Raw genomic sequence first — 21,786 nt, forward strand, 5'->3', positions numbered from 1 at the left:
GAAAAAGAGAACAACAAATGAATGCACAGACATAGAGTACTCAATCCATTAAAAAGTCCCTAGATTTTTCATACAAGAATATCTTTTTTTAATCATACCAAATAACCACACATACACTACATGACCAAAAGTATCTGGACACACCTTGGTCTGTGGCTGTTTTTCATGGTCTGGGCTAGGCCCCTTAGATCCAGTGGCAAATCTTAATGCTACGGCATACAATCACATTCTAGATAATTCTGTGGTTCCCCAAAAGTTTGGGGAACCCCCTTTCCAGTTTCAGCATGACAATGTCCCCGGGCACACAGCAAGGTCCATATATAAATTATTTTGTTGAGAACGGTGTGGACAAACTTGACTTGCCTGCACAGAGCCCTGACCTCAACCCCATCCAACACCTTTGGGATCAATTGGAAAGCCAACTGCGACCCAGGCCCAATCAGTGTCCAACCTCACAAATGATCTTCTGGCACAATGGAAACTAATTCTGGCAGCAATACGCCAACATCTAGTATAAAGGCTTCCCAAAGGTATGGAGGTTGTTATAGCAGCAAAGGATGGACCAACTCCATATTAATGCCCATAATTTTGGATGCAATGTTGGATGTCAGGTGCCCAAATACTTTTGGCCATGTAGTGTAGAAAAAAGATAGTGGTGTTGCAATGGGTTTACTTTCCATAATTTTATTTAACAAATATAGAAATAATTAATTTTCAGAAAAAGTGTGAAATAGCTGACCTCACAGAAGACTTTCCTGGCTTCAGTCTCATAGAAGAGGCCCACAATAATTCTGGCATCTTGACGCTACACAATCAGCATGGGGAGAAACACACATCAAACATGACACAGAATATATACGACACACACAGGACATGGAGAAGCATACATCACTAAGATTGGAATTGTTGAGCGAGGTTGCGAGCTGTAGCGCTGTTATGTTCAAAGTAATCGCCGTGTATTGCCCTGCAAGCCAGGGCCTATAACGTAGTGCAATATATATAACTGCACCAATAAATTCCACCGTGTATTATAGCAATTCCCAGAAAATCAAAACTGCTGCATGGTCAGCACATTGAAGATTACAAACAAAATCAAAAGATACTGCGCCCAGCAACACAGATTACAGACGTCATGTTCAGAGTGAAAATGTACTGATGAAAGCACTAGCTCTAGTGCACGCTTCTCCAACATGACAGATTGACACTCAGAAACACTTTGTGCAGTGAAAGTGGGTTTTCTTCCAATGAGGGATTGTCTTACAGCAGCCTGGAAGCACCTATATCTTTCTCATTTTCTGAGAAACAAGCATGTTTCATTTGAAATATACTGTAGTTGAATGGAAGGCAACACTAGACAGGACATACATTTTAACTACAGATTCAGTTGCCACTCAATATTTAAAAAATTATTAGAAGTTACCCCAGAGCTGTATATGATGATGCATGGTTAATGATTGGTTTGGGTGATATAGGCTGATTTCAAAAGGCACTTCAATGTTTAGCAGCATAATAAAAAGTACCAAAAATCAAATATGATGCAGACAGGCCATTAGGTGAAGTTGCTTCAAGGAATATAACAGATACATACATCAGAGAGGTCAGGAGCAAGAAAGCATTGAACTCAGACTTTACTCTATCAGCGCTAACAGTTGTCAAAGGCTTCAATAGCAAAGTGAACCCAGACGGATTGTATTAACAACCAGAAACACAAGCGAAGAAACCTGTCAGCCATTTTAAATAAACTTCCCATGATGACTTCAGGACATATTTATTGGTTTCACTTGCTATTTTTGTGAATTAAATGATTAGAGACACTTGCGGTGAATCGAGCAGGATGAGGCAAAGCTGTCCAACTGAATTTGAACACGAAAGCACCTTGAGGTTTTTGACAGCCACGGCAGGGTCAGTGAGGAAGCTCTGTCTCACGCTGATCTCTATCCCAGCCTCCTTCACTCTCTGCTCCAAATCATCCAGAGTCTGTACGTAAAGGAGACAGCAAGAGATAAAAGGAGAGTGCGTGCGCATGATACAGAGAGTGTGAGGAGGACAAAAATCATATGATAGAGAAAGAGTGTGCCAGGGAGAAAATGAATGTTAGAAATGGAGAGAGATGTGTGTGAGAAAGAGAAAATGTGCGAAAGAGAAAATGACTATTATTTGAGAGACTGATTACTTTATCAGAATTTCCAACATTTCAAATATCATACTGCCATACTCACCTCGATTGTAATAAAATGTCTAACAACAGTTAAACTATACTGAGATATGAATGACTGTTGCAAATTGCACTGATCTTCTGCTTTTTGCTGCAGTTTCCATGAAATATATTTTGGGTGTAGCCTAGTTTGTTTTTCTCATGACATGTTCTGTACTCTTGACACCCACATATTTTCATTTTACAAGGCTACAAATCTGTACAATTTTCCAGCCACTGTCACCATATGGTTTCATGAAATACAGTCCTTTTCTATCATCTATCAATGCTCTGGTCAGGCCACCGTAACCCTGTCATCATAAGAAGAGATGACACTCATACCTTTAGCCTAAGTCACAGTGCAGTATGAAGCTAAAGAACTTGGGGCTAGAACACTGGCATGGTGTTATAAAAGTAAAACCTGTTTTGTTTGCCTTTCATGGCAGATATTGTAAAAACAGACGACTGCTTTTGTAAATCTACTCATTACAGTATTTGAAAGGTGAAGGTAGCAAGTAAAATGGTGCATTTATCCCAGTTTCTAAGTGCACTGCAAAATTCTTTGCATAATGTAAATTTAATAGTTGAGTGAATGCTGATTAAAGTCTGGGCATAATGGCACATAATAAAGGGCACACTACATACACACAATGCATGAACTTGTGCTCACTGGGCACTTAATTCAGAAAAACAAAGATAAATTGCAGGAAAAAGTGCTAACTGACCGAAGTGAAAACCTCAGTCGTTTGTTGGATGGTGGCAATTTTGGTCCATTTCCACTTCTGGAAGAGCTGCACACGGGTGGGGTTGTGCAGGGTGGCCGAGGGGTGCGTGCGGAAGAAGGTGGGAAAGCGCTGTCGATTGGACAGTGCTGGAGAGCTGGAGCCATAGGACAGCTATGAGAGGAGGAGCGTACAGTAAGAACAGGAGAACAGTGTGTTTAATCCTTTTTTTCTTACCTTCTCTTTAAACTGCTCTGACCTACCAAAGGCTCGACAGCACATGGAAACCAGGCTCCCTCTAGTCATCTTAAATTATTACTAGATTTACCAGGCATTTGTATATTTTTCTGCTTGCATTACCACAATGTTAACCTGAAACTAATTATATTTTACAAGGCTACAAATCTGTACAATTTTCCAGCCACTGTCACCATATGGTTTCATGAAATACAGTCCTTTTCTATCATCTATCAATGCTCTGGTCAGGCCACCGTAACCCTGTCATCATAAGAAGAGATGACACTCATACCTTTAGCCTAAGTTACAGTGCAGTACGAAGCTAAAGAACTTGGGGCTAGAACACTGGCACGGTGTTATAAAAGTAAAACCTGTTTTGCACATGGAAACCAGGCTCCCTCTAGTCATCTTAAATTATTACTAGATTTACCAGGCATTTGTATATTTTTCTGCTTGCATTACCACAATGTTAACCTGAAATTAAATTCCTGATCTTACGATGATATTTTAAAGAACTTTGTATTACGCTGCCATCAAACTGGACATATGTAACATGGCACATTGTGGACAGCAGTGTATCGATGAGGGTAAGGACCTGGTAACCTAAAGGTTTCAGGTTTGATTACTGGGCAGAACACTGTTATCGTACCCTTGAGCAAGGTACTCAACCTGAATTGTTTCGCTATATATTGAGCAGTGTAAATGTATACTATGCAAAAAGAGCTGTTTAAGTTTCTATGGATAAGCATGTCTGCTAAATTCTAAGAATGTAAATGTAAGGAATGAGGCATTGGCTATTTTACTATTTGTCATGTACTGTATTTTTTAATGTGTGCTATCAAGTTTCTCTTGGTCAAACTGGGTTTTGCCTGGATAAATAAAAGTTAAAAGCAAAATGAAGAGACCATCTGAAACTAAGCGTTATTGATTCATAAAAAATGCATTGTACTGTACACTTCAGAATGGTGCAGTGTATTACCTCAATTACTTCAGTACAAGCCTGTAATTCCCATAGTTACAGTATATATATATATATATATATATATATATATATATATATATATATATATATATATAAAACGTGATTATGTCAATTGCCCTAGATAAGAACTGAAAATTACAATTTATCTTAGATTCTTGGAAAAACTATAATTAGTATATTAACTTATTGTAGTATATTAATTGTATTATCTATATAAGTATAATAAGTTTTAATCCCAGGAAAGCCTTTAATTTATTTGACAAATCAAAGATCAACCAACCAAAAATGGGCAAACAAGCCCCCACCAGGCCCAAAAATAAATGCTTGGCATGTCCATCCAACCCTTTTCTGTGGCTTTCATTTTTTTCCTCTGGGCATACTCTTGTTTCCCGTTAATTAAATCACAAGCCCTGATGAGAAATCACGCGTAAACGCAATTAAATCACAGATATCCGAGGGTGAATCGCAGGCATTCTTAATTCTTGAGTGCACGCAGATACACTGTAAACATCAATCAACCGATAAAGAGCGACACGGCCTTTAGAGAGATTAAAGAATTAGTTAATGCACTCTGCGGTGCAGTCAGGGCCTGACCGTGCCTGTGCGCTAAGTGCAGGTACAGTACGAGGGTGACATTGGCGATTGATGGGAAAATCAAGCAAAGCACTTTCTAAAAAAAAATACAAGAGCAATATTTTTGTCGCGGAGCATTTGCTGATTTGTTTCAATTTGCCTAACTAGAAAATGGTACGGATATCAGCTCCAAAATGCTGCTCTCAAAGTCCTCGAATGAAGGAGTCCCCACACTGAAGCAGCTCATTTAATTCTCAGCAGCGTGCAGCTCAGCATCGGCTGCCCCCTCAGATCAAACAGACAACGACGTGAGCAGCTTTCGCGCTGCAATTGTTTTGGAGCAGAAAGCCAACTGAGCATTCTCCAGAAAATCCCTTTATCTAGGTTTTGTGCAATTCTACATATGCAAACATATCTTTATTGGTAATTTTGATTGACTTAACTTAAGTAATTGGATTTTTTTGTTTGTTTGTTTTTCAATGTGCATTGAAGGTTCTCAACTGGCTGTATTTACTCTCAGTTTCATAAACTAAGAGGTACAGTACTAAATTCAGTTCAAAACTCCAAATGATAAAACCATAATACTCACTTGAAAATGCAAAATGGAATCAATTTTTGCCATTCCCGAGAATTGCATTATTGAACATATAGTATAAGGTTAATGAATGACACCGACAATGTGTGTTAAAAGAACAAAATAAGGTGTCTACAGAAGATTGTCTTACATACCACCTGGTTTTCTGTAGTCTATGGATGTATCAACCAGGTAATTTTCTTAAAGCAAATTTTTTATTTTTTCTCCCTCATGTAAATATGAATTTACACACAACATTTTTTGCTTAAAAAAATTCTAATAATTCAGCCTATTTCTAGAAGAACAGTTTTACTTTTGAAGCAGCAATAATAATAATGAGCATTGTTGCTGTGCATTTTGGGTTTAAATTAAACAAATTGTTAACAAACTCAGGTAGTCAGCACTATAAACAACTGATGCCCATTACTAGCTAAGCTCTTGTATAGAACTATAAGAACGGAGTTTATTGTACATTTTTACTTCAGCTCTATTAGACAAATAAATGTTTTTTATTTTTACTGTCGAGTTAAAAACAGACTGGGCTCAAAAATCGATTAAAATAAATTGTATGCTTTGGTTGGGAGTGCTTTCCTCAAATGCTATCCATTTCACAATTAATTTTCTGTGCAGGTTTCATTACTGTTGGTAAATGGGTTTACATTTCCATTATTCCATTGTACATTTCCATTTCTAAACAATATACCACATTACCGAGTCTTCATGTTAATGATATCACTTATTCAAAATTTTTTGCATTTTCTCTTGGGGCAAGCAGTACCTCAGTTTCCCAGAATTAAGATACATTAATCCGCAGTATCACAACATTGCATCTCAAACCAAATCACTACATATGCCACACTTCTTTGCAACCTGAGTAAGCAATAATTAATTAGAACAGACTATAACAAAACAAAAAACTAATTTAATGCATCTAAATTTTAAGTACCTAAAATGGATATTTCCGATAACTTTTTGTTAATTCAAGAACAGCTAAAATCATAGCTTTATGGTGAATTTATACCACTCATATTGGCTTTTTTTAAGTAGTGTAAATATTGACAGACTACTGCAGTTCTGTTGTTGGATTCTAAAAACTTGAGCCTGATTTCTTATATAGGACCACATTCAGAAGTTTTATACCACAGAGAAAGCCGAGCTGAACAAGAAGCCAATGATAATCATCACACCCACAGGACAACAAATCTAACAAATAAGACATGCATCCATAGCAAAGAGAATGCAGAGACAGAGACCATCTGGGTGACAATGTGAGATACAGTAGTTGGAGGACCTCATAGCACAAAGCTCTGAAAGTACTGACAGAGAGGAGGAGTAAAGAGGAAATTACCACAATGAGATTCCACATCCGCGCCGCCTCTGCCACCAGCGTGGAGACTGAGCTACAGCCGGGCATCAGGACGATCTTAATGGGCTCTGTGTACAGCAGGTCATACAGCAGCTTGGTGGCCTCCCCTGGATCGCACTGACAGAGACAGAGACAGAGGGAGGGACAGGACACAGTGATTACAGGTTCACTACCAACCAGAAGAAAGAGGCCCTCTGTGAGACACTTCACAGAGTTGGGCCCGCGACCATACAATCAACAATAAATCAGGAGAATGGGATGGAGACAGAGGGGCTTAACGGCACAAATACACTGGGAATACAGGGCAAGATTATAAGCCATAAACCTGCTTTGTGGGCAGAATTGTAGCTCAGATTATAGCTCTGGTCAGCTTTAGCATCAATGTAGCATTACACAGGACATTATCCAGGAATCCCAAGGGTCACAAATGCCATTTTCCCTGACTTGGCACACAATGCCCACTTCCTCAAACCCCACAGGATGAACTATATTAGGAAAATCGTTCATCCCTGTTGTTGCCCATGGTTTTGTAATATTCAGGGAGTGTAAAACTGGGGATAAATCCCCCAGGGGTGGAATATCTGACATTGATTTATGATACCAACGTCATTGCTTCATTTGTCATGTGCTCTTTGCTATACATATTTTACAAAACCGTCGGGAGATCAACGTTCATGCCAGAGCCAGTGAACAGCCATTAAAGAGCTATTACTGTCATCTGAAGTATACCTAGAAGCAGGGACATATTGGACATCACAAAGATCAGGATTGTACATTATGACATTAATGGATCAGCATTGTTTCAGTACCTGCCCAGAAACCAAAACTTGGTTGACTTTGGAAAACAAAGCCCTGCCCAAGCCTATAAAATAAGGACCCACTGCTTCTCTGCCAGCCATTCCATATCAAAGGGTGACTGAGGCTTGGTCACAGTACACAAGGTCATGCAACCACTTTCCTACAGAGGTGACCCTTATGACAGAGAACACATCCCTCCCAGCCCAGTAAAGAAGAGTCCCTCACGCTAATGCATTGGGATACCATGTCTGCATAGCAAAACCCACTAGGTCCAACTGGCCAACCTGTTCAGCATACGGGCAAACAAAAGGCCCTGTTCTGCATTCACTGCCGCACACAACTCCAGCTGAGGACAAACATGGCATCTGAGCAGTCGATTCAAGTTAATAATGACTAATTGTGCCTCAAGCGTCCCGCAAAGCCGTCTCCAGGACCTTTTTATTCAGCCTGCATCCGACGGGCCATGACACATCCGCGATGATTCAGGAGCGAGGCGGAGAGGACGCTCGCACGAGGTCCGGCTGGCTGTGGCCATTAATCGGATCTGCGAAACCGTGATTTCAGTGACAGGAGTGCTCTGTTCCAGGAGTGCTCTGGTCCTCTGGTGTCGGCGGCTGTTGTGGACGCTGTCTGTGCAGCTGCTCCATCGTGGAAGTGAACGGACTATGAGGCGACATGCGTGTCCGCGCACGGAACATCTGGACAGCCAGGGCCATTTCTACGCCCTCCACTCACTGGGCGACTGCGCGGCGTAGGTGCCATCTCCGTAAGAAACGTACAGCAAGATCCATTCTGAGGTCCACAGAAGTGTCACATCTGATAACTGTCGTCAGAACAGAAGCAGAAACTGCCCTGATTCCGCTCCATCAGTGTCAGCTCAATATGGTCTGTGGTGGAACTGGATAATGATGTCCTGATCCAAGTTTTTTTCTCCCGATCTGATCCGAGTACAGTAACACTCAGTATTGGATGATCCCTATCCGATACAGATATTTTTTTGTTATTTGTCTTTTTAATATTAATCAACAGCTGGCCAACATGCAAGAACATACTTGGCTTAAAATCAGCAAAACAATTCAGGCAAGATAAGCTTAAACAAATTTTACAGAAAATAAATAATTGTGTTTGAGAATAAATAGGTACACAATATGGCTGGCTGTATTTTTTTTTTTTCTTTGATGGTCTCCAAATGCACCATTAACTAATGGTAAGCAACAGACTCTGAAACTGGGTGATATGGCCAAAACATATGATATTTTTCAAATTATAGACAGTATGACAGGATTTGATTTTCTAACGTAAATTTGAGAAATAAGCTGAAAGCCAATTGTATAAAAAAGGATCAATCAAAATAATAATCAATTTCACTGTTTTTATTGGGACCATGAACATTGAACTAGGGATGTCCCAACCCAATCCATGGATTGGTATCAGCTTCCGATGCGACCATATTTTGTGGATTGGATTTCGGTTAGGACACGCCCGATCTGAATCCGATCCTGTCTGACACTACAACATTTAATATGCATATTAATTCTTGCCTGTAGCAAAGCTTCGCCTCCATACTTTCTGACTCTGTTTACGTCAATTGCCTGAATGCGGCATCACTCAGTGAACAAGCACTATTCATTCATAACCACGAATGAGGCTGTTGTTTATGAAACAAGGTGGTATCTGCTATGGTGTGGAACGTAAACCAAGTCCAAATGCTGCCCAATGGCCACTTATGGGAAACATTTTCAATGCCAGTGTTACTAGGGGCACAGCTGCTTGTAATACAATGAATTGGATAAAGCATCTGAGGGAATACCGACGACTCTCCGCAGTTGTTAATTTTAGCTTTTATTGGAATCTTCTGGCTTGATGATAATGCTTATACACCACTTCAAGGCAGGTCTCCAGCACCCCTCGCAACACTGACCAGGAATAAGCAGGTATAGATAATGGATGGATGGGTTTTTGTATATTAGCTTAACATTTGCATGGTGCACAAAGGGCCTTTTGTTTACTATCCAATTTCTGAATGTTATTCAACATTTCACACTGAAGTGGAAATGTCTAGAAGCAACAACAGCTCAGCCGCAAAAAGTGGTAGGCCACACAAGCTCACAGAATCGTTTGTCCTTGGTTGCAACACAGAATACCGAGTTCTAGACTGCCTCTGGAAGCAACATCAGCACAAGAACTGTTTGTCGGGAGCTTCATGATATGGGTTTCCACGGCCAAGCAGATGCACACAAACCAAAGATCACCATAAGCAATGCCAAGTGTCAGCTGGAGTGGTGTAAAGCATACCGCCATTGGAGCAGTGTAAACGCGTTCTCTGGACTAATTAATCATGCTTTACTATCACGCAGTCTGACATACAAATCTGGGTTTGGCAAATGCCTAAAAAACACTACCTGCCTAAATGTATAGTTCCAACTGTATAGTTTGGTGGAGGAGGCATAATGGTCTAGGGCTGTTTCTAATGGTTTGGGCTATGTCCCTTAGTTCCAGTGAAGAGAACATTAATGCTAGACCATACAATGACATTCTACACAATTGTATACTTCCAACTTTGTGGCAACAGCTTGTGGAAGGCCCTTTCCTGTTTTAGAATGATAATGCCCCAGTGCACAAAGCAAGGTCCATAAAGAAATGGTGGAAGAACTTGACTGACCTGTACAGAGCCCTGACCTCAACCCCTTCAAACACCTTTGGGATGAATTGGAACACCAACTGCGAGCCAGGCCTATTGCCCAACATCAGTGCCCAGACCCTCACTAATGCTCTTGTGGCTGAATGAAAGTGATTCCCCGCTACCATGTTCCAAAACCTAGAGGAAGGCCTTCCCAGAAGACTGGAGGCTGTTATAGCACCAACTTCATATAACTGCCCATGGTTATGGAATGAGATCTTCAACAACTATATTTTTCTCTGGATTTGGCATACAGTTATGAAAGCCAAGATATTGTTCTTCTAAATTAAGATTTATTAAGAAAAACCTTAAAGCCCTTACCATATTTGACATAAACGACATATATGAAATTGGCCATAGTGACTTCTGACTGATTATGATAGAATGGGTCACATTATGTCCTCTCTCTCCAGTACCCAGATGTCAGGCAGTGCATGTGCATGTGTTTGGAGGGAGGGGGTTTGCAGGGAGAGCTGAGGGGAGGGAGTGGGAGATAATCCAACTTTCTTTGTTTCCAAAATCTACCTCCCTCTTGCTCGTTTCTCAAAACTTACATACTGCACCTTTAAGTAAAATAAATGAACATACTGTAATAGTAGAGCATGGACTGCTTTCAGAAAAAGCACAAGGTACCCTTTAATCTTGGTACATAAAATAGGCTTAAATTTGGATGTGACTGTTCTTGGTGTCACAAATAACTGAATCACTGTGTAACAGCTGCCAATTAAATGTCAAGTGAAATGCAGATTCCTCATAAAGCTCTTTTCTTCTCTCTCTCTCTCTCTCTCTCTCTCACACACACACACACACATACACTCACACACTTAATAATCAGTTAATAATTGATCAAAGTTTGCAGGCTTAACTTTGAAATATCCATGGCAGCAGTCTCAAAACGATGAGTATCCATGTAAGTGGCCTTAATTGTACACTTTAAAAAAATGTTCCCTTTATTATTTTGTTCTGTGAAATGCAGCTCATGTAGATAGATTGATCAGTATAAAAGACAAGCCTTTACAAAAGTATTCTACAGAGCAGTAAGTGTGTTTGGTCTTCTTTCTTAGTGATTCTGAATAATAATAATAATAAGAAGAAGAAGAAGAATAGGATCACCAACACACACAACTTCACAGTGGGAGATATATTTATATATTATATAGTATCTAATTAAAGTAATTTATGATGACCATCAGAAATATATATAAAAGGGAATAATTTTAAAGGGAAAATTTTATTTTTGAAATAGGCTTTCCTGATTGCAAAGACCACAACCTAGGGCATGGATACTCAAAACTGGACCTCAAATCTAAATCTGGTCCTGGTTCTCTTTTCCACCAGGAAATTAACTGAACAATTAGTGCTATTGATTGGCCAGACTGTTTTCACACCTGATTCCAAGGTAAAGGGAAGATGGAAAACCAGCAGTTCTTTGACCTCAAAGGCCGTGATTTGAATAACAGGGATCTAGGGTGTGGAGGCAAAGTTTGGCCCATTCTTAAAGCATCCAGAAAAACCAAAATGGGTAATGTAATCAGTTTTTTCTCGCTTAAGTATTTTCAGGTTGAGCAAAGAGGATTGACTAAGCTTAACTTAGTCAAAAAAATCCCTCATACTTCTTCCATAACTATGAAAATTTTGATCAGCTGCTGATTGAGCCACAGTCATTATCAGTTGACAGCAAGATGGGGCTATGGCAACTTAGTACCAGCAAATCAGCCCTATTGGACTACTTCTAAAACTACTGTGACTGAGCATGATAATTAACATACAGTAACACACATAACTGAAAATGAGCTTGGAACTTGTAAAAAGAAATGTCAACCTTGCTGATTATATCAGGACATTAATATGTTTCTTTGCCTTCGTGTAAGGGGTCCCAATGTATTGTTATCTCTCAGTTACTGTGTAGGATGTGTTACTGTTTTACGGTGATTTCTCTTGCACCTCTGCCTGTCCCTCAGAGATCATATATAGCACAGTTATGCACGTATCCATTTTATAGAGATCGCCTGAACCAAAGAACCATACAGTCTTTGTGAGTTCTGAGTGGAGAGGACAACATATGAGCCATACACTTTATCTTTTGTGTCTGTGCGATTGTGTATTTTGCAATTGCATAAAAATGCCTTTGTTCACTCATTTGTTTGTCACCTTTTTTAAACTTGTTTATGTACACATTATATGCTGTTAAGTATCCTTGGAATTTGTGTCTGTTAACTGATTTGAAGGAAAACTGTACTGGCACTTGACACATTTAACAAATTACAGGTTAAAATACAAATCGATATTAGACACATCAACGACAGTTGTCTGTGAATATGTTCACATAATTATTTTATAGTTCTGATATTTTCCTGGTCAAAGCTGTGCAGCTATGTGTTTGTTTGAACTCCAGTTGCCTTGGTAACTGTTACCATGCCAACTCTCCTTTTCCCCCCCTCCCAGTTCTTTGAAGTGGGGTTCCATTGCAGAGCCATTTCACCCAATCAGAATAAAGCACTTCCCAAACACTAACCAGTCACACACAGAACAGTTAACTGTTTCTTGTCTGTGTGTGTGTGTGCGTGTGTGTTGGTGTGTGGGTGTGTGTGTGTGTGCCTGTGAGTTTGCGTGTCTGTGTGAGTGTGTGTGCATGCACGTGCATCTGTTCTGCACTGTGACTGGCTAATGAGGCAGGTGGAAAAAGGCAGAGAAAAATGATGGAGATGAAGGAAAAAAATGAAAGAGTGATAAAAAAAAGAGTATGTGAGAAAGTGTCAGTGACTGGATTGTGATTTTCATTAAAATGCAGCATAGAGTGCTGAGATCTATACTGTAGGTAATGTCAAACACTATATTGATAAATGACCAACTCTACTGAGAGAAGTGGCCAAGTTATAAAGCACAGATCAATATCATTACATGCAGGGTCAGCATTGGCATATTTATGAAAAGACAATGTGAGACAATGATGTAGGCTAGCATGCAATAAATAGTGCCACTTCTGAATTCTATCAGTAAAAAAGAAGAAGTATAAAAGGGTACACCTGATACGCTGGAAATCAAATAACTATTGGCACATAAAATGCTGCTAAATGGGTTAGAAAAAATAGGAAGATATTAAACATAACGACAACATTAGCCCTACAAATGACAATAAAACGAATTATTACAATACAAAAATGGCATGTCACAGATGTGCAGATTCCATGCTTAAGGTCACAAAATACATGGGCCCAACTTAAAATGACCACCAACGCACAAAATACATTTCGCAATTCTATATTAGTTAAAAAAAATAAAAAAAATAAAAAATATATATATATATATATATATATTTTTTTTTACATTTAAAAACACAACCAAAGAGAAAGCGAACACTTCATCGTATGTTAACTTACCATACTGTCATAGTGTATCAGCTCCAGCTCGTAATCCGGTAAAATATCAGTTCTTTTATTCACCAACTCCAGCGCCATTTGGGCAGACGGGAGGCACGCCTGTCCACCTGGCCAGCCGCCGCTCATCGGGAATAAAGCGCCGATGTATAGTTTCTTCTTCCCTAAAGCCGGGCATGTCCAGGAGAGAAGTAAAGTCAGCGAGGCGAAGAGTAGGGCATGGCCGATCCTGAAGCATCTAACGCCCCTGAGATACTGCCAAAACACAACCATTGTTTTAAGTCGCTGTGAGTTGTGAAGGATTCGATAAAGAAGTTTTACGCAATTTGGCTATTTAAAAAAAAAAAAACCTCAAATACTATCTAACAGTCCTACTGCAGTTCAGGAGTAAATGAATAATTGGAAGGATACAAAGTATGAAACTGTATTTTTAATTAAAATATATTTCCCTAAAAAGGTAGACTAAACTAGATTTTTTGCATTAATATGCGCTATATATCGGTAGTGCTTAGGTACAAAAATGTATAAAATGTAAAAAATATACTATAGTCTAGTGGTCTAAGTTTGCTAATATTGGAGAAAATATCTTCTCATTTAAACGAGTGCGCAGTCTAATAATAATAATACCGAAAATAATTAATTGATGGACGAGTATTGATCTTTGTTTTATTGTTTTGATAGCTCTTCTCGCATTCAATGAATAGGCTATGTTAAACAAAAGAATATGTTCAACACGTGTTAGCCTCGCAGACATAAAAATAACAATGCAAATTCCAGTAGCGCAGCAGTGGCATAGACTATATCATTAAAAGGTAGGATACCTAGATTTATTATCCCCGACTGCTTGCGTTTTAAAGAAGGCTATCGATTGAGTAAGGATCCAGGGGAGTTTAAAAGTGCACATACGCTAAAAGGTCAAGTAGTCTAATAATGGCACGAGTGACGGGCTCCTGTTAATTGTGGACTTCGCGATCAGAATTAGCGTATTTGTAAATCGTAAAACATAAGAGATTATTTTGCTATTTTGTGTTCTGAGATTTTTTCCCACATGCAGTCTCTCTGTCGATGCTTAAAGCGCAAGCGTCTGTCGCTCTTAGTTAACCCTCAAGAGTAGGCAATATGAGCCGTTCAGTCTGAAAATCACCCCAGCTGATAAAACTACTCAATATTGGGTTGCGTTACAGAATAAAGTGATTCACAGCAGTCTACTTATGAAACCAAAAGGGACTAACAAAGGAAAGGTGGAAGGAGGGATAAAGGGGGAGAGATAAGAAAACAGCCCACCCTACCTCTCGCCCCTTCAAAATAAGAATATCCGCGGAACCTTGGAACGCTGTCTGTCCTTTATACATTACTAGTGGCCAATGCGTTTGTCCCTTTACATACTCACGTTTTTATTCCGGAAATGTGTTCGGTAATTTAAGCGGTAGCCTATTTAATATATTTACCGTATGTTACATCGTGTGCATGATAAACGCAATAAATACTACGCAGTCTCCTGTTGTATTAGGTCCTATTTCTGATTCATATTAATGATTTCTCCTTATTAAGTCGGCATTAGGACGATGGAATTTTAAAAGAACCCCATGAACGATGGGTCGCATCAATCCGTTTATCCACCAGAAAAAAAGAGGAAGAATACGACAAACGAAATTAGAAATATTAAACGAAAGGTCTACATAATATATTTCCTTCACTGCAGCAGTGACTGTGTGTGAGACTCTACGCCAGCGTTGTCAGTATGTTTTGAGAGAGAGAGAGAGAGAGAGAGCGAGAGAGAGCGAGAGAGAGAGAGATGGAGGGTGGGGAATAGAAGGGGGGCCTTTTCTCTCTAAACCTCTCCGTTCCATAAACCTCTTTGAATTTGCAATCCCCCAACATCGCCTCACATTTTATCTTGCCCTCCCTCCCTCTTTTTTCCCAGCCAACTGACCGTCCCCTCGTGTTTTAAACCTACTTTAACTAAATCTTTCACACACAGCCCTCCCTTATTCCATTTACCCTCCTCTCTCACAAGTCATTCTAATGAGAAAAGTCATTTAATTATCAAAGTATACAGTTCTTTCTCATTTAAGTCACACATGGGATGTCTTCTATTTCAATGCATTTTCTCTTTGGTTTTCCCACTGCATTTCTTTTCTTTCACACTCCTCCAATTCCAAAAGCTCCCTAAAATCTTATATATTCTAAATCATAGACAATATCTCATCTACCCTCCTCCTATCACGCACTCATTGTCGATCCATTAAAACCTGTTATAGACCAAAAAAATATATTTTCAGCCTGACAGTAGAGAAATAAATGTTGAATCCTTAAACTGATCTCTTACACTCATATTATCATATCCTAGTATCAATGCAGTCCTCTTCCTCACTATCTTAAAAGCAATGAAGCATCATCACCCAGTTGATACCATTCCCTCTGTCCACCACCCTCTCTTTAACTCTTTCTTCTGATCAGCTGTTGGGATGTCTGCATACAGTAGATGAATGGGTGTGTACAACTCTTTTATTACTCATTTAAACATGACATTCTGGGAGAGTGTTCATTTACCATGCCAAACACACACTAAATCAGTCAATGGTTCTTTCAAGTTAGGTTAATACATGTCTGATATTTTTCAATAGAACACCCCACCGTAATTTTAATTCCATGCATTTCCCACAGTCCCACATAATACATTTGGAAAACAGCCATTGTGTTTCTGCAGATGGGCAGAATAGAGAATCCTATCATTCATTTTCCAAAATTTTTTACTGAAAAACTTGGCTTATGTTTCCTTCCAATTACTTTTTAATGTAAACAGCCAGCTGCAAATGTGCATAAGTAAAATTAATCGGAGACATTAGCATTCAAGCATTTACACCTTGGTGCCCATCATCTCAATTACCTCATTCCAGAGGATCTCTTTATCTAAACAATAGAGTTCTGTTTCACACAAGCAATTCTTTTTATGGTGAGCATCATTTCTTAAAACATTCTATTTTCTAGCATATCAATGGTACAGCATACACATTCTCCAGATCCCCAGCACATGGCTTAGCAGCTCCTCCCATCCAATCCTATCTTCATGTTTCAAACCCTCAGTAAGTTGAAATGACATCCTCAGAAAATTTTTAATATATTTTGTCATTTTGACATTATGAAAATGTAATTAAGTAAAATTAAGCAGAAATTGTTAAAGGAGTAACATGGTGGTTGAATGTGACACTTGCCAGTTGTCTTTAGGCAACAACAAAACAAATGTGCATAATTTTTTTATTATTCAGTCACTTAAATGTATTTTAAAACATATTTTTCTAAGCCTAAATTTCCCACTATAAAAGTTCACCCGAACTGTCTGGGCGTGGTAATAAGAACTGTCAGTTAGCTATGATTGACAGACCATGCCCCGTTACCATAGCTACCTCCATGCTACGCGCTCATCTTGGGAGACTGAATTTTCACAAGCTAGCTAACTTAGTAGCTATATCAAGTATCGACAGCTAAGGACGTTGACTTATATCCAATAATAATTTTTTCTAGCTATCTAGCCAGCCAAGTTAAGATAAAACCACAACTATAACGTCCTTATGAAAGCAAACTAGCTAGCTAACGTTAGCTAGCTAGCTATAAATGAATATGACCAACCAGAGATAGTCTAATAGTCCTTAAAAGGCACTCTAATAAGTGAATCTAACGTTAGTCAAATATTTGTATTGTCTTGCCTGTAAGCCAGTGGCACAAACTATGGGTCTCGAGTTATCCATTTAGAATGAGCTTTCACAGCAATCTGACTGACTGTAGGGAGGGCAAAACGTAGTTTTAGAATGTCGCCAGTAGTGCATGCGCATGAGCTGTGACCTTTTTCACAGAAAAGGTCGTTTGTCGCCTTTTTTTAGGTTATTACAGTGGTGATAGAAGTGACAATAATTAAGTGGTGCTGTGCTGTTAGCCTTTACTGATTAACCGTACAAGGTTAATGTGAAGTAGCTAGCACAATCGGACAGCACTGACCCATAAAAATATACTTTGAATGATACTTGCTCAATCGAACGGTAAATCTGAAAAACATTCGATTATAGTCAGCCGCACCGAAATTTTCTTTCGCACCCTCAATAAACGGCACAAGTCACAGTAGACGATTGAATTAAACCTTTTAAAGTTATATATTTTCTGAAACGGTATCGATTCTGCTTGGCCACAGTGAGTGAAACTAGGCGATCTGAGCGTATGGTTTCTATGTAAATTACGTCAGAAGGATTCAGCCTTGTTGTTTGCTACCTAAACTTCACACCACACTTGTAGCAGGACGGTGTGTCCAGTCAGATTTCTCTACGGGGCGTGGAAAGGGGAGTGGTTACTGTACTTGTGACGCACTAAGTTGATAACATTCTCAACCGGCTGAAAATAGGACAATAAATTTAAAACGCATATTTCTCCAAAAATAAAGAACGGACATATTTAATACTTTACTCATCGTGTGTCTTCAATGCCTCTTGTGCAAATAGCACATAAAACCGAGAAAGTGTGAAAACCACCATGTCACTCATTTAATTGCATTTTACTCTAGGGTACCTACAATGACATTCTCTTAAAGTCCTCTAGGCTGGGTAGCCCTTTTCAAACATTTACAGTGTGGTATAGCATCAGTGGTTATGCAGGAGTGTCCACTCCTCTGTGCCTCTTAGTGCTGTTATCCATAGCCCTATCCCTCAGCTGAACTGCGGTGTGAAATATTACAGGTGCTGTTTAATAACACACCTGCTGTTTAAACCACCTGTCCCTCTAAATCACCTCCCATAACTTTTCTTCTGTTAACCTACCCATTGCTGACTTGGACTTGCACACGCAGTCTGTCTGAATGTAGTGCACTGCATCCTCCGCCAGTTATAATACGTATATTCCTTACAGCATTAACCAGTCACTCTTTCTTACTGTTCCTCCCATCCCCCCTTTTCTCCCCTGCTCCTCTCTATCCCGGATCCTCGATGTAATAATGTTAATGTACTCTGCGGTACTTTGATGAAATACATACTAATCTCTCAGATTGGCTGTCTGAGCATTTGGTTTAAACCGGCTCTATATAGCACTTCAACTGCCACTAGTGGGTTTTCTATTCATCTCATATTTCATGTTTCTCTCGCTATGACATTTTTACTGCGTTCAACTTAGTCACGGAGAATTCTCATCCTGCTGCCACTGCTGTGCATCATTTAGTATTTCATCTTAATTCTGGAAAATTAAAAAAATATTAACATATTGGAGCCCGAACACTAACCACTGCCACAAACATTTCCTTCATTGATACCACTTCAACCAGCGGCGTCGCTAGGGGTGGGCTTCCGGGGCTGAAGCCCCGGATGTTTTTCGTCCAGCCCCGGACCTTTTGACACCAAAAAAAAAAAAAATTTTGACACCCAAAAAAAGAGATACAGCACCAAATTCTATTTAATGCAGCCCTAACGTAAACAAATCACCCCCTTCAAATTGAACAGTAAGTAACCTAACCGACCAGTAGGCGCAGTAGGTTGCAATCATTCGATGGCTAGCACTGGTGTAGTTCAGTTCAGCCAGTTCAGTCACAGAGTTCTGAGTGACAGACTAACAGTTCTACTTGTCTGACAAAAGACTACGCACTACGCAGAATTCTGTAGACGAGTCTGAATATTTCTCATTCAGTAACGTTAGTGTCAGTGAACTGTCTGAAACGATGGATATCCGCCGATTTTTAAAGAAAATATCGAGGCAGGTTGTTGAGGAGGAGATTCAATGATGAGATTGACAGTGTTACAGCGGGTGTTGAGAGCCAGTCAGCAGCCGGAGAGTGAAGAGCAGCTAGCTTCAGGTTTGTGGAGGGCGGCACAAGGTTGATGATACTGACTATACATGCAGCTAATTGTGATTAACTAAAACTAGGCTATTAGCGAGCTAAAACCAGATTTAGAAGTGTAACGTCAGCAAAATGATTATTCGTGATGCCAGCTCAGTAAAGTTAGTGCGGCTAACGTTAGCTAACAACGTTAGCTAGCTAGCAACGTAACTGGCTGGCTAAGCCAGCTAACGTTGTTAGCTATGTATTCTTTTTAGCTTGCATGCCCAGTACCTTGCCAGTTTACATGCTATTACATATCATCGTTAAAGCCATTACATATCATCACTCACAGCTGCATAGGATAAGCAGCTAGGTAGTTAGCTAGCTATTTATGGGTAGCATTTTGTTTATTAATTTAGTTACAGTATATCTTATACATATTCTGGTAACTAAGTGTTTTTGTAAAGCCAGTTATATTGAACCACGTGGCTATTTACTCTGTTAGTCTGTTTCTCTACTGTAACATAACCAGTTACACTAATTATGTAATTACTATGTCTTCATTCTGCTTTGCAATATAGCCACATACATACATATCACATTCACTCAACATTATATCCCTATACTAGCCAGTGTAGTATAGCACTGTCACTATTATTTTTTTGTAATCTACAGTAATGTTTGTATGTGTAGTAATATAATAACTTGGCCCCAAAAAATTCCACGCGCAAACTAAGACTCCCCTTGGGGCTAAGCCCCTGATGTCTTTGAATCCTAGAAACGGCCTGACTTCAACCCTTGTGAATAAAAAGCACTTCTAGTGAAGAAAGTTGCAGAGTGGAGGGTATTGAATGATGGATGAGACATTTAAGCAAAGCCAAACGAAGGCAATTAACCTGTGCTGCTTGCTTTGGACATATCCCCGCTCAATAAGTAGACTACCAAGCAAATAAATCTCCATGTTAATAATAGAAGTAGTTTAGAAAAGCAGGATATTTTAATGTGAGATGTGTGCCTTACTGAGATCTCTGAGACAGGAGCGGATTAGTGAGAGCTAGCCAATCCCCTGCTCTCTGAGAACTCCACATGCGCCTCCATGGCATTTGGCCTCTCCTCACACCCCCCACCGGCACTTCCTCTCTCATTCCTGCAGAGCAGCATTAATAATTCACACGTGATCTTTAGTTTTGGTTTAATGAATGAAAAGTGTACAGTCAAACACACACACAGACACGCACACACACACACACGCACATGGACACACAGACACACACACATGCACGCACACGCACATACACATGCACACACACACACAAGCACACCTCCTTCCCTTCAGATTCAATTGCTGCACTCTTGCATACTGAGAGCATGCAAAGAAAATCTGTACGTGTCAGAATGCTGTTTTGAGTCACAGACTGAGAATACGACTGAATTATGACGAAGGCGACCTTATTCTCTTGTTTGTTCTAGTGCATTTATGATTGTGTCAGTCCACACATTTCCACACACAGATAGGGGCTGGGTATTAACCTTTCCCCTGTGGAGAATGCAAGAAGTGGGAGGTGAAGGCATGCTGAGAACCAGGAGGTGTATCCTTACTGACTCACTGCAGAAGAACAAAACACATTCTGTGTGCACAGGGAGAGCGAGGGTTAATGTAAGATCAATTAATGTGGCAGCTTAAACAGTCCAGCAAATTACATCAGCACTACACTGAAATAGGCTCATTAAACAAAAGTCAACTGATGTTTTTGTTTCCTTCATTTTTGTTAAATATATCAAAATGAGAGGTGCTCAGCTTTTTGCCTGTATACATTATGCAAAAGGTGTAGTTAATTGTTTTCAGATGACTATGATCTAAGATGTTTAGGATAAGTCCCGTATCATCATACATTTAGCATTTCTTTAGTTGCTATAATCAGGACAGATTAGTAGACTTTTTTGACATGTAATCCAATTTTACAGAATACATTTACTGCATTGTGGGTATAGTAGTTAATAATATATAAGTATGCCCCTGTCATCAGTGCTTATTACTCAGTGTCACTATTGTGACATCATCCCCCATCATGGACCAGCACTTGGTGTAATCATTATTTACAATTTACAATTGTTGGACGCAAGCCTTGGGCACTGTGTTCAACCACACCCATCATGCCAGCATGAAAACATACATGTGCATACTTTCACACTTGGGGATAATGTTGAATTAAGACAGAATCATTATGAATCTGTATTTCTACATTGGTACACTTTTGATCAACACTCTACAAACTGGGTTTAGGAGATTTTTGTTTGCACAAAGACACTCCTCTTGGAATGACTTTCTCGGCATAAATGGTGTCAACGTTGACACACTTTTTTTTTAACTTCTTTGCAACAAGCTTTTCAAAGCAGCACTGTTGGTGACAGTCTAAAATTAACATGCAATATTTTGATGAAGATTGGATTTATTTATGCTCTGAGCCAGACAAGAAACAATTTATATC

The 21,786-nt window shown here is 39.4% G+C and overlaps 1 protein-coding gene across 8 annotated transcripts in view; it reads right to left on the reverse strand.

The window, feature by feature from the left end:
* gabbr1a (gamma-aminobutyric acid (GABA) B receptor, 1a) overlaps positions 1–21,786 on the reverse strand; it is a 60,988-nt gene that overhangs the window by 17,116 nt on the left and 22,086 nt on the right. For 7 of the 8 annotated variants that reach the window (XM_035435156.1, XM_035435139.1, XM_035435130.1 and 4 more), the window contains 5 exons: positions 13,507–13,667; positions 6,631–6,765; positions 2,920–3,090; positions 1,876–1,977; positions 740–805 (listed from right to left, as the gene is read on the reverse strand). In XM_035435156.1, the coding sequence (XP_035291047.1) occupies positions 740–805; positions 1,876–1,977; positions 2,920–3,090; positions 6,631–6,765; positions 13,507–13,667 (635 nt within the window). Of the gene's footprint in view, positions 1–739; positions 806–1,875; positions 1,978–2,919; positions 3,091–6,630; positions 6,766–13,506; positions 13,668–14,792; positions 15,355–21,786 lie in introns of those variants that run through there. The other variant, XM_035435173.1, reaches the window with a different exon arrangement.

Source organism: Anguilla anguilla, chromosome 1 (assembly GCF_013347855.1).
Source record: "Anguilla anguilla isolate fAngAng1 chromosome 1, fAngAng1.pri, whole genome shotgun sequence".
NCBI lineage: Eukaryota > Metazoa > Chordata > Actinopteri > Anguilliformes > Anguillidae > Anguilla > Anguilla anguilla.